Below are 12,691 nucleotides of genomic sequence, written 5' to 3' on the forward strand. Positions count from 1 at the left end.
TTCTAAGTCACTCCCTTGCTAGGTCTTGAAAAATTAGACTGCTGCTTTTTAGATGTGCGTAAACCTCCTTTCACCTGAGATTCCAGAGCCAGTGTTTCCTTTCACCTTCATGCTTCCTAGAAAATACCAGCTTTCCTAAAAGTCACTATGATTACTATTTTGGACACTCCAGCCCCTCTCTGTTTCAGAGAGGGCCCTACAATCTTTGTGAGGGCCATCTTTAGGTCAAGCCCAGGCTGGGTCCCTGTTAGACTATAGCCAAGGTGTGTTGTCAGTGTGTGTGGCCAATTTGATGATGGAAGAATCATCATTGGGCAACCAGGCTAATCAAAGTCTGAGAAGGTTGCTTATTTACTTAACAAAATAGTAGGACTGAAATGAAGGACGTGGGTTTGTACCCCCAAACAAATCCTGGAAGTTGTGAGCAACCTTTGAAGCTGGAACAGAGTAGTTTGGGGACTGATCAAAGGAAACCACTTTACACTGCCGGTAGTGTAGGACTAGTTGCCTGCAATAGGTTTTAAAGTCAAATAGGTGCAAGAGTGATTTAGAGAACTTCCTGAGTGAAGCATGAGGAAACCGTGGGCTACCCGGGGTACAAGCCCAGTCTCCCATAGGGGCACGGCCAGGGGACATGTTCTCCTGACACACGCCCTTAGAAGGTCGATCAGAGGCAGAAATTCTGGCCAGACCACTGTGCGGACGGGCGGCGGGCGGAGTGCAATTCCCATATTGTCAAGGACCCTGAACCAAATCCAGGCTACCTTCCGGAGCTAACCGTCCTCGATGTCACGTTACCAAACTGCAGGCCTAGGGATTATCCCTGTGTCACTCCCTCCTCCCCCACAATCGCAGTGTCCAGGTGGCTTTGTGAGTCACCCAGACCCTCCGTAATAAGCCCACCATGGGTGGGGCTGCCTCGCAGTTTCTCGCCCCTTCCCGCCCTGACTCAGCTCTCTTTTGATCTTCGAGCTCGGCTTTCGTGCAGGCAGAAGCTGCCGCGGCGCCCGCCCCACTGGGCATGCTCAGTGCTCGCGCGGGCTGTGACGATCGCCAGGCAGCGCCCGGCCCGGCGCTCTGGGCAGCGGCGCGCGGGTCCCTTTAAATCGGGCTGGCCGGTTGCCAGGCAACGGCGCGGCCCGCGCTGGCCCTGCACTGCAGAGGCTCTGCCCGGGGTCGGTCCGGCCGGGTCGCGTTGGCCAGCGCCGAACCCAGAGCAGCCGTCCGCCGCTGGTGGCCGTCTTCAGGGAAGAGGGGCCAGGGCCCACCGGACCCCACCCAAGCCGCTAGGTATGTCTGCGCCCGGCCTGGCCGGGGCTCCCCAGGCTAGCCCCTCGCCCTCCCTGGGTGACCCGGGCGGAGGCAGCGCGCTCCCCGCCTCGATGCCCACTGCGGGTTTCTTCACCCTTTAGGGCCCCGGTCCGGAACTGGCGGGCGTTTGGGAGGGCAGGGGACAGGGTGTGGGACTCGGGGTGTGGAAGGAGGAGTGGGGTCAGGCCTCGCCCCTGCCCTCTCCCTGCCGGCCCGCCAGCAGAGGGTAGGGACTGGCGAGGTGGGAGGTGTCACCTGCGGTGGCGGCCCGGGCAGCACACTGACCCTAGCCAGCTCGTCTCCACTGGAAGCAGTGGTGGCAGGAGTTTAGTTAACCATTTACAGAGAAAACCCCCAAACTCTGCATGCTTAGATGCAGCTTTATAGCAAGAAAGTGACTTCCATACTAATAAAGTACTCGGCCTTTCGGAATTAAGGCGACTTCGTATCTTTTCTCCTAGAAGGAATTATTCCACACTAATAATAAAGAATTGGGGGTAAGAACCGTGCACAGGGCCCGGTTTTCAATGGTACTTTGCTTCGCTCTCAATATCGGCCAAACAATAGAGAAGACAATTTGTCCACTTGGCTCATATGTGAGGTCCATGAAAGATTAAGGCAAAAACCGGGATCACTTCCCTTTTTAATGATTTTTCAAAATAACTGGACTCTGGGGGAGGGAGGCAATGCCTTGGCTCCAGCCTCTGCTAACGCGGCTCTTGGCCTGCAGCTTACTAACAAGCATGCCGCTGTGGCCACCAGTGGTGGCTCATTTGTTCAATAGTTGCTAAAGGTGAGGAGGTACCGCGTTGAATAAGATGTCACCATGATTCTTGTCCCATCTGATATTTACATTGCTTGGGGAAGGAAGACTTAGTGGTGTGATAGTTGGGAAATTGAGTTGACAAGTTAAAAAGAAAACTTGCTTCAAAGTGTCTGACATCGCATTTCAGGTAAGCCAAACAACATTAAGGCTATCACTTGTATGTAATTTTAAGCTACATCTCATATGAACACAGATTTGGGCATTTTGGTTAATTATATATTAACCAAAATATATAAAGTATGTTTTATATATAATATATTTTCTTTTTCAGTTCAATCTGGAGAAGGAGAACAGCGGCATCAGATAGAAGACCTTGGACGTCAGGAATTGTAAGTACCGTTTTGCTGGCTGATAGCTGGTTATGGAGGTTTAGAAGCACAGAGCCTCACCCAGTGTAAATCTTCAATCTTTTAACTAGACCATTAGTCTGCACTGTCAGTACACTATCAAAAAAACCTCTTAAAATACAAAAGAAAAAGTGTCCTGAAGACTTTAGGTGAGCCAAATAAACTTTAAGGGAAAAATAAAAGCCCTTTCCCTAAAATGTCACCCCCCAAAACCTCATAAGCCAAAAGAGAAGTTATAAGTACTTACAGAAACTCAATTAGAATCAAAACGTGGTAGGATTTTCAGGAAGAATATTAAGGGTCATTCATTCAACAAATATTTATTGAGGGCCACTATGTGTCAGGCAACAGCAGGGATACAAACATGAATAAGATGCCAGGAGATCACAGCGTATTGGTAAAATGAAACTATGTATGAAATGATGCAGAAGCACAAGAAAAACTCAGAGTGCGGAGTCATCCTTGATAATCTTCAAACTGATACCTCAGTTGTAATATTTCTAAGATATTATTGGTGGCTCTGAAAAACACTGGGACATTTGGAAAGTTCATGGTAAAGCAATTGGTGATAAAAAATGCAAATCTCTTCGGATGTAGAAAAGACTACAACTCTTCTGCTTAGAATCAATTTAGCTTTGGAAATTTGGGGACGTCAACAATTTACAGGATTTAGGGCTAATTCTTCCATGAAGACGCAGGTCGAATTAATGTAAGATTCAAGTTTAAGTTCCCTCCTACTTACCTGAATAGTACTTCCTCTTTTTTTTTCAAACTGACTTTTTCTGAGGTCTGATGACTTCAGGCTAGCAACTTTGAAGCACATATCTTTGGAGAAGGGTTGGGTTGTTTGACTGGTTTATGTTCCAAGGGAGGGTAAGGAAAATCTAAAAAAGAACAACCCATGGTGTATAGTATACTTTAAAATTGCTTCCATTTTCATTTTCAATAATTTCTCCTAACCACCTGGAAATAGGTATATTGTCCCTATATTACATCTGAAGAAACTGAGGTTCACAAAAGGTAAGTTTTCACATAGTTCTAAAGTGTGGGAGCCAAGATATCTGACTCCTTCAGTCTTTTTTTTTTTTTTTTACCATAGTCCACACTTAATTCCTTTCTCAAGAACTTTCTTTTCCTTCCCCACAATTTTGCATGGTAGAACATGTTTACCCACCTTCCTTCAGACAGCTTTGGGCAGTCCTCATTTTTGTATTTAATAGTTTCTGTAAACCAATGATTTTTGAAAGGCTGGGGAATGGAGAAGCTCCCCTAAAGGGAGCAGGTCAGAATCTTCTGGAGCAAGGAGAGGGGATAATGATGGCAGTGTTTTGTGCCTGGGAACAGTGGAAGCAGAAAAATAAGTTGAGAACTACTGCTTTTATGTGAGAACAGATTGGACAATTGAGCAAAGAAGCAAGGCCAGTGACTTTCTTTGAAACAGACGTTTTTTTTCCTGTCTTGGCCAAGCAGTTTTTCTGAGGGTTCGGAGAACCGAACCATCCAAGAATAATGGGAAAATGTTGCCTGGGCTAAGAAGGGCCTTTTGTCTTCCCCTTACTGCCCCATCACAGGTTGGAGATGACCTTTTCTAAACATCACTCCCAATTTACAAAGTTTGGGATGAAGCACTCTTGTGAGGTGGGAAAAAGCTTCTGGAGGTTTCCAGTCCCTGCCTACCCCTGCTTGGAAGAATAATTGCATTTTGCAGACAGATCAAGATTTATGCAAAAGAGATGGTCCTGAAATTTTGAAATCAAATCTAATGTAAATGAGATAAGGCAAGAAAGAAAAGAGATCTTTGATTTTTATGTCATCAAATTTCCCTAAAGCATGTGGTTTAAAGTATAAATATTTTAGAACATAAATAATTAGATTTCACATACTTGATCACTTATCCATCTTAATATGAGCATATTCCCCAGGGCCCCATACCTTGAAAATGAAAATTAGATGGTTTTGTGGGTTTCTCCTTTCACAATAAACGGTGTATTACTTTCTGGAACTTTTTGAAGACATACATGCATTCACCCAAGATTTTTATGAAACAGTTTACCTAAAGATCCATAATAAGCGATCACTCTTTGCTTAGCTTTCAACAATTACATTATGTTATATGATATTACATTATAAATCCATTTTCAGTTTATTTTATCAGTGGTTCCCAAATTCTTTAGGTGAGTAGAAACCATTTCCATGAGTCAAGAAATTTCCGTACTCCACCAAAATGCCCTACTAGTTTGCCACTGCAAAAGTAAGTCACCAGAGGATGAATGATGATGTTTTCAGGGAGACACTAACTAGAACCGTCAGGTGTCCATTATCAGTTCATGTCAGACACAAATGAACAGATGTAGCCATATAATGGACAACCATGCCTTAACAGTGCAGTCCCAAGGACTTCGGGGGATCACTGGCTTAGAGGACCACTAATGTTGTTTTTGTCATATGACTTTATATTGTCTTCCTGTGTTTTCGTTTCTTTAAATTTTTCATTTCTCTTGGACCTCCTTCCCCTACCCTTCAGTCCTTCAACATCCAATATAGTGTTGGGTAGGCACTTGTAATAATAAATGACCCACTAAAAAGGCATGCTTATACTTTCAATAATGGCTCTGGTTTGATCGGCCTTATGCTGCGACAAATTACCTAATCAAGTATATTGAAAGCAAAATGGCTGCCACGCCAGGGTAGAGGAAGGAGTATCATTGTGTTAAAGCATATTTCTTGTCTTTGCCAGAGAATACTAATGTCATACTTGTTCTGCATAAAAAACAAACAACACAATCTGTGAAGAGAAAATGAGCCTGGCACCTTTTACCCGCACTCTGGGCTTTGCCATACTCTGTGACTAGATTTGGGAACAAGCCCTTAAAGGATATCTTGCCAATGAAAGAGAAAAAAAAAAGAAAGGAAGGAGGGAAGGGGGAAAGGGAAAGGGGAGGAAAGGAGAGAGAGAAAGAAAGGGAGAGAGAAAGAAGCAGCTCAGAGACCCCTTGACCCTGCCCTGTGTAAGCTATGGGAGGGAAATTCCAAAAGGCTTTTCAGACCTTTCTCTTTCTGGCCTTTGATATGTGACATGCAATTCTCCTTACCCTCCCCCCTTCCTTTTTCCTCTCTCCTTTTGTGGCCCTTTAAAAATACCTAAGCTCTGAAAATAGTGGGTTGTTTTCTTTCAATTTGTGGAATGAAACCTAACAGAAGAATACAGAGGAATTTTAGGATAAGCACTGACCTGAGAGACAGGGTCTCAGTTTTACCACTATAGGCTGTGTGGACTTGGACAAGTCACTTAACTTCTCTGAGCCTCAGTTATAAAATAAGTGGACTCTTCCCAGTTCTGTGAAAAGCATGGGCTGTATCAGGAAATTATACAGAGGCCCAGGGAAGAAATGTAGTGATGCTGGAATATATATATATATATATATATATATATATATATATATATGTTTTTAGCCAGAGATTTATGGGAGGGTTGGAGATAGGAGTCACTTTTTCAAGGTGCAAAATCATTAATGAAAAGAGCTTTCTATTTTAACCTTTCTCTATACCCAGGCCTCTATCTCAGATTTGTCATTATTGCTAAGTTCATGTATAAAGTGGCCTCACCTTGCCCCTCTGCATACCACTTTCCTGATCAATCTCACCAATGCCTTTCATCCAGAATTAGGTAGGAAGAATAGTAATCTCTCTCCCATTGCTACCTGATTAGAAGCATTTTTAAACTTTTACAGAGTTGTCTGGTAAAAATTTGACTGCTAAACAATGTGACTGGGCTTCCCTGGTGGTGCAGTGCTTAAGAATCCGCCTGCCAATGCAGGGGGCACAGGTTCGAGCCCTGGTCTGGGATGATCCCACAAACCACAGAGCAACTAAGCCCATGCACCACAACTACTGAGCCTGCACTCTAGAGCCCGTGAGCCATAACTACTGAGCCCGCGTGCCACCACTACTGAAGCCTGCGTGCCCAGAGCCTGTGCTACACAACAAGAGAAGCCACTGCAGTGAGAAGCCCGCGAACCACAACGAAGAGTAGCCCTCACTCACCACAACTAGAGAAAGCCCATGCACAGCAACGAAGACCCAACGCAGCCAAAAATAAATTAAATAAATAAATAAATAAATAAAAATGTGACTGGCAATTAGTATTGCCATCTTTTCTGTTTCTTCTGTTCCTTTCCTTTATGATCCCTGTAATAATTCCCAGCATTTGCATTCATATTTCTAGAGAGGAGAGCAAATGGGATTATGATCATCTTCCTCTTTAAGGACAGATAGATCATCGATACTTCTGGATGGTGACTAACAGAATAATAAAGTCAAAACTGACTATTTCAAGAGAAAGGAGAGGATGCTCCAATGGCAAATACATACCATGAATTTCAAGTCTTGGCTTACTACTGTGGTCTGATTGACTAAACTTAAAGCTTGGGTTATGGCTTTTGAACCAATCATTTTAACACCTTCACTGAATATTTGTACCTTTTCCTTTCCTCAAAGCCAAATAGTTGTCAGTGGAGATGTATCCTTGGGTATAGAGTGAGTCCCTTCCCTCTTATTTTGGGGGGAAGGTGTCAGGCATGTAGGTATCGAGTTTATTCTCTCATTGTCTGTAGTAAGAACAATTTGTTAGAATTTAAACTATACTTGTTAAAAAGAAAATAATCAAGAAATAATATGTAAAAAAGTGGTTATCTCAGGGCTACAGGACTATGAGGAAGATTTCTTTTGGTTTTTTCTTGTATGTGTGATTTTCTGTATTTTCCAAAGTTCTACAGATAACATGCACTACTATTAGCATCTTTATATAATATGAAATATTACAATTATTAAATATATTAATATAATATTACATTTATAATCTTTAATAATATTAAAGAAAATATTAATTAAAAAATAAACACAACTGCCATTTTTTGTTACCAAGATAAAATTACATTTGTGTTCATGGGAAAAATAGATTCAGGCATACTTTGATTTTTCTCGGTGGTAATCTTCCAACTATATTACAGCAAATTAATGTATAAAGTGAATAAAATGACCCCCTCCTTCTTCTTCCCACCCTTTGGCAGTAACTGCAGTTGCCAGTTTGCTGGCTTCAGATGCCAGTGGCCCTTCAGCATGTTGCTTGGGTCCTTCTTTCTCCCTTCTCTCAAAAGTAGTTACTGATCAAATGTTTCTGTTTTAGGAAAGCTGTATGTTATGGACTGTCTTTGAATAGGGAAGACTCCTTGAAACAAAATAAGTATCCTCTAATTTTTGTAAATTTAGAAAATTAGCTGTGATTTAGTATGCTAAGTTTTCACCTAAAAACTATACTTGGAATCAGTATCTCGAGAAAAACCCATTTGGTGGCATTAATATTTTCAATTGTTGACATTCGGTTCTCATCATGAAATTGCTGTCAAAACGGATAGAATTCTGTACGCTTGGCAGTCTTACCTAAAAGCAAAGCCCAAGACTGGAATAGCAGGAATTTACAGGTCAAGACAGAAGGGCGTTTGGCAGCGTTAGTCATAAGGAAGTCTGCATGGTATACTTTACCCAAAGCAGCTCACATTGCATTAAGCACTGATGTTTTAGTCACTTTAAAGAATGAATAAACAGTAGTCCAACCGAAAAGAACTAGGAAAAAAAAAAAAAACCAGGCACATTGGAAGCACAGATTTAACTTATCAATATTAACCTATTAATTTAAAATCACTTTTACTGTTTTAAAGCAGTTGTTTTCATGCTGCTTTCTCATAGAATTATTTTCTTTACAATAAGTAGCCAAGTGTGTCCATTTATTGGTTATATTTCATAGGATCAGAGAATTCTAAAACTGGAAAGGTCTGTAGAACTTAGCTAGTTTAGCCCTTTCCATTTATAAATGAGGGAACTGAGGCCCAAGTCACTCAGTGAGTTAGAGGGAGTGCCAGCCCTCAAATATTTAGGTTCTTTCACCCCTGAGCCAGGATTCTTAGTTCTTTCCACTACCCCGGCTGCCAGTGTAAATATGTGCCTTGATTTTAAATTTTGTTTTTCAGGAATTGGAAGAGGTGCCTGAAGAAATGGATGCTAGAAGAAAACACTGGAAGGAGAATATGTTTGCTGCTTTTTCTAGTGCACAGGATATTCTAGATGAGGCTTCTCAGCTTGAATCTTCTTCTGAACAAATGACTTTACGTAAGGCCAAGAGAATGGAAGGGATTTTTAATTTGTCTAGTAGAAAGTTTCAAGAAGAAAATAAATTTAAAAGGAAAGAAGTTATTTCTCAACCAAATGAAAATGAACAAGAACCAAATTTAAGAGAGAGAAAGATAAACATTTCAAAGAATGAGGCAGACACAAATTCTGCCTCCTGTGAATCGTCTAATTTGGACATTGCAACTGAAGAAAGCTTTAATAGTGCAGAAGAGCCTCTTAGCTGGGGTACAAAGGAATTATCAACTCCACCACGAAAAGACAAGAAGAAGAAATTCACTGGAGGAATGTCTCCAAAACTTCGCCTGAATCTTTTGAATGAAGAGCTGGAAGCGCTTAATATGAAATGCAGAAAAATAGAAGAGGAATTCGAAAATGCGGAAAAAGAACTTTTGAACTGCAAAAAAGAAGTCTCCTCAAAACCCCTAAATTTTCAAGAAGCAGGGATGGAAACTTACAAGAAAGACTGGGAACTTCAAGCTTTAAGAAATGACCTCTCTGAAAAAGCAACAAATGTTAAAAACTTAACAGAAGAACTCCAGCAAGCCAAAGAGGTCATCCACAAGTTGAGCCTTGAGAACAAGGATTTAAAAGAAGCTGTTAGGAAGTTAAAGCAGCAAACTGAGGTTGGAAATGCACTCCTAAAGGAAGAAGTGAAATTGTATTATGAATTAGAAATGGAAAAGATCTACGGAGAGCTCAGGGCCATCAGGAATGAACTGAGAGCGAAGACCATACATGCAAGAAACAACAGAGCCCTGGAGTTGTTTAGAAAACTCTTTGCTTCTGTAACGTCATCAGGTACCCCTGACAGCTTTATGGGGGATTTTTTTTTTAAATAAAAAAGCCTTTCATTAGGCAAATGATTGAGCCAAATCAGTGTTTCTTGTGCTTTCTTTGTGTGCAACTTAAAACATGTGTGATGGGATGTGATTTTCATGTTTGGTGAATCAAGATATCTGTGAAAGGTGTAGATGTTAACTTCAAAGCTTCTGCTTTCTCTTTCTAATGAATTTATTGCCAGAGTCCAAATAGAAATGAAGTTTTAGAAATCTCTTTACATATATATATATATATATATATATATATATATATATATATATATATATATTTACTCAAAGACATGTAGTGATTCACCAAATCATTGATGAATAAGGATCAACAGACATTTTGTGATCTTGTGAGCAATGTGTCCTTGGCACGTGAATATTCTTCCATCTGTATTCGTTGATATTAACAATAAAAATCTCATTTATTTGTGTAAGCATAACATGTGGGTATGGGTCTTAAAGCAGTCTGTTCAGACTCAGTGGAATACTAAAAATGTATCTGCTTTCCCTGAGATCTATCCTTAATTAGGCATATGTAAATGTCTCCCCCCCAAATGCAGGTTTTTCCACCCTCCTGCTGTTTTCCCCATGCTTTCTCCCCTGACCTGGCCACAGTGCCCATAGACCAGAAGATGGCTTAGAGACACGGCTGTGACCTTGGCTACAGCCCTGATTTTGACAGCAATAGCTTTTGCCTTTTCTTAAATTGACCAGCAAGGGGCGTTACTGACACAGGTCTTCCAAAATTCTACCAGGGGAAAATTTATAAGTTTCCTGCCCAGTTTACGTCATCAGCTGGACAAGACTTGGGTGAAAGGTGTTGGATGTCATCTAGGTAAGCTGTTAGTGAGGTCTCTTGATTTATACAGGAATCCAGCCATGTTAAGAGCCTGGACAATGACAATTTCTTTTTTACTTTAAAAGAACAAACATGTACTGCGTCAGGCCTTTGGTGGAAACTATGGGCCAGTTGATTCTGTGCATTTGTTTGTATCAATCAAGGTTTTTTGTAATTGGAGCTCTATTTGCCTGGTATTTTTAAGTCCAATGAACCAAATGTAATTACAGACTGTGAAGGTGGGATACGATTGTAAGGGTTCAGGTATTTTCCCTGATGGGAGATCCCCAGCCTGGGAGTCTAGACACTTGGGTTCTAGGACCTGCTTTGTTATTAACTAGCTATTTAACCTTCTAGGCCTGAAAGTCCTCATCTGTAAAATGAAGGAGTAGATCTATCATCCAGATTCTGTTCAGTTCTAACGTTCTGTGATTTCACCACAGTGATTTTAATCACAAGTGTAACTACCTGTGAGGAAGTAAAACCCCTACGGCATTGGAGACGTTCAGCTCTAAGACTTCAGGGGATCTACTTTACAGACCTTCTCCTTTCAAAGGAAATATACAAAGGCTCTTGTTTATAGTTTGAACATCTCCAAGTACCATGTCAATAATAAATCAGGAGAGGGAGTAAATGAGGTTATTCCTTCTCCTTTCTCTTGTTTCCTTTTTACTCACTAAGGTCGGGGAAGGCCTTGAATGGAGACAAACTAGGCTGACCTGGAGCTGAGCAGGGCTTGCCCGGCCTGGGACAATTGGACTGAATTCGAAGATAACAATCTTTGGAGCTTTCTGACTTAGTCCTGATAACTTCACCCAGGAGCTGGCAGCCTGCTCAAAGAGGAAGGTGACTTTCAGGTTTCTGATGGTCACTGCTGCCTGCCCAGGATCTAGGCACAAAAGCAGACTAGGAAATCTTTGCCCTGTTTGACTCTCTTCCTCATCACCCCCTTAAAGATTACCCCTTGGTCCTTGCCCCAGAAAGACCCTCAGCCCCTGAATGCTAGTATGCAGAGCAGCTTACATGTTTAAAATATTTCACAAATTGTATTAAGCTACTAGGCTCCATCCTCTTAGTATATTTCAATTTTTAAAGAGGAGCTTTTACTCCAGAATTTCTATCAACCAACCACACATTGAAAGTCTTTGGTGACAACTTGGTTTGGTTTATCTTGCATGAGTGTATGTGTGTGTGTGCATGTGTGTGCACACGCTTATGTGTGCTTGGGGGTCAGGGAAGGAGTGTGGTGTTAGGAGGTGCAGAAAAGACAAGTGCATGGCTCAGCTCAGCTCTTGGGTGGGGCGTTTGTATTTCTAGGATAGAACTGAAATAGAGTTTCCTGATGAGACAGCCTGGGATGCTGAGCCCTAGCAAGGCTCTCCCTGTGGAAAGGCCCTTTAGACAGCCTAGATCCAGACACTATCCAGGGAGACAATGTACAGTCAGGAGAGCCAACAGTTTGGAGCTGGGACGGGCTCACATCTTTTTTTTTGCGGGGGCGGGGGGTTGTGCCACGTGGCCTGTGGGATCTTAGTTCCCCGACCAGGGATCAAACCCACGCCCCCTGCACTGGAAGTGCAGAGTCTTAACTACCGGACCTCCAGGGAAGTCCCAGGATCACATCTTTTGATGCTTTAATTTTTAAAAGCAGGGCTGCAACAAGCTGGGAGAAAGCTGAGAAGTTACTGTTCGTCTTCATGGGCAGATGGGAACAGCCGTGGGTTGAACTGGCTTAAAGAACCAGAATCAAGGCAGATGCAAATTCTGTCCCATTGTCTCTGTAATCACACTCGTGTGATTGTGGGCATTAGGTGGCCGCCAATTTAGATCAGAACGTATCATCACTGTACCTTCTATTCTACTGAACGGGCGACGTGGAGGTGTTTTTTTAACGGGATTGGCACATCAGGCCACTCATCCCTTTAATCTGTTGGGTAAAATTTTTTTTTTTTTTTTTTTGCTGTACGCGGGCCTCTCACTGCCGTGGCCTCTCCCGTTGCGGAGCACAGGCTCCGGACACACAGGCTCCGCGGCCATGGCTCGTGGGCCCAGCCGCTCCGCGGCATGTGGGATCCTCCGGGACCGGGGCACGAACCCGTGTCCCCTGCATCGGCAGGCGGACCCTCAACCACTGCGCCACCAGGGAAGCCCGGGTAAAATATTTGAAATCAGCAATGCAACTGCACACCATTCCCTATCAACTCCCAATTGTGTACTTATTCAGAAGCATGGGCTCTAGGAATAGCTGCTTCACGTTGAGTTTATAACCCAGTTCTAGAAACATTTGCTGAGCCATTATTACTGTAGTTAATCACTGCTAAGACACACTTAATATATATGTATATATATAGACATC

At 42.4% G+C, this 12,691-nt stretch overlaps 1 protein-coding gene across 1 annotated transcript; it reads left to right on the forward strand.

Annotated features, from left to right (window-relative positions):
- Positions 1-890: 890 nt before the first annotated feature.
- Positions 891-9,543, forward strand: CCDC160 (coiled-coil domain containing 160). The gene is made up of 3 exons (XM_082610333.1): positions 891-1,290; positions 2,409-2,466; positions 8,511-9,543. The coding sequence occupies exon 3, from the start codon at positions 8,535-8,537 to the stop codon at positions 9,507-9,509; it is 975 nt and encodes a 324-aa protein (XP_082466459.1). The 5' UTR covers positions 891-1,290; positions 2,409-2,466; positions 8,511-8,534; the 3' UTR covers positions 9,510-9,543.
- Positions 9,544-12,691: the final 3,148 nt, after the last annotated feature.

Source organism: Mesoplodon mirus (assembly GCF_964341445.2).
Source record: "Mesoplodon mirus genome assembly, chromosome: X".
NCBI lineage: Eukaryota > Metazoa > Chordata > Mammalia > Artiodactyla > Ziphiidae > Mesoplodon > Mesoplodon mirus.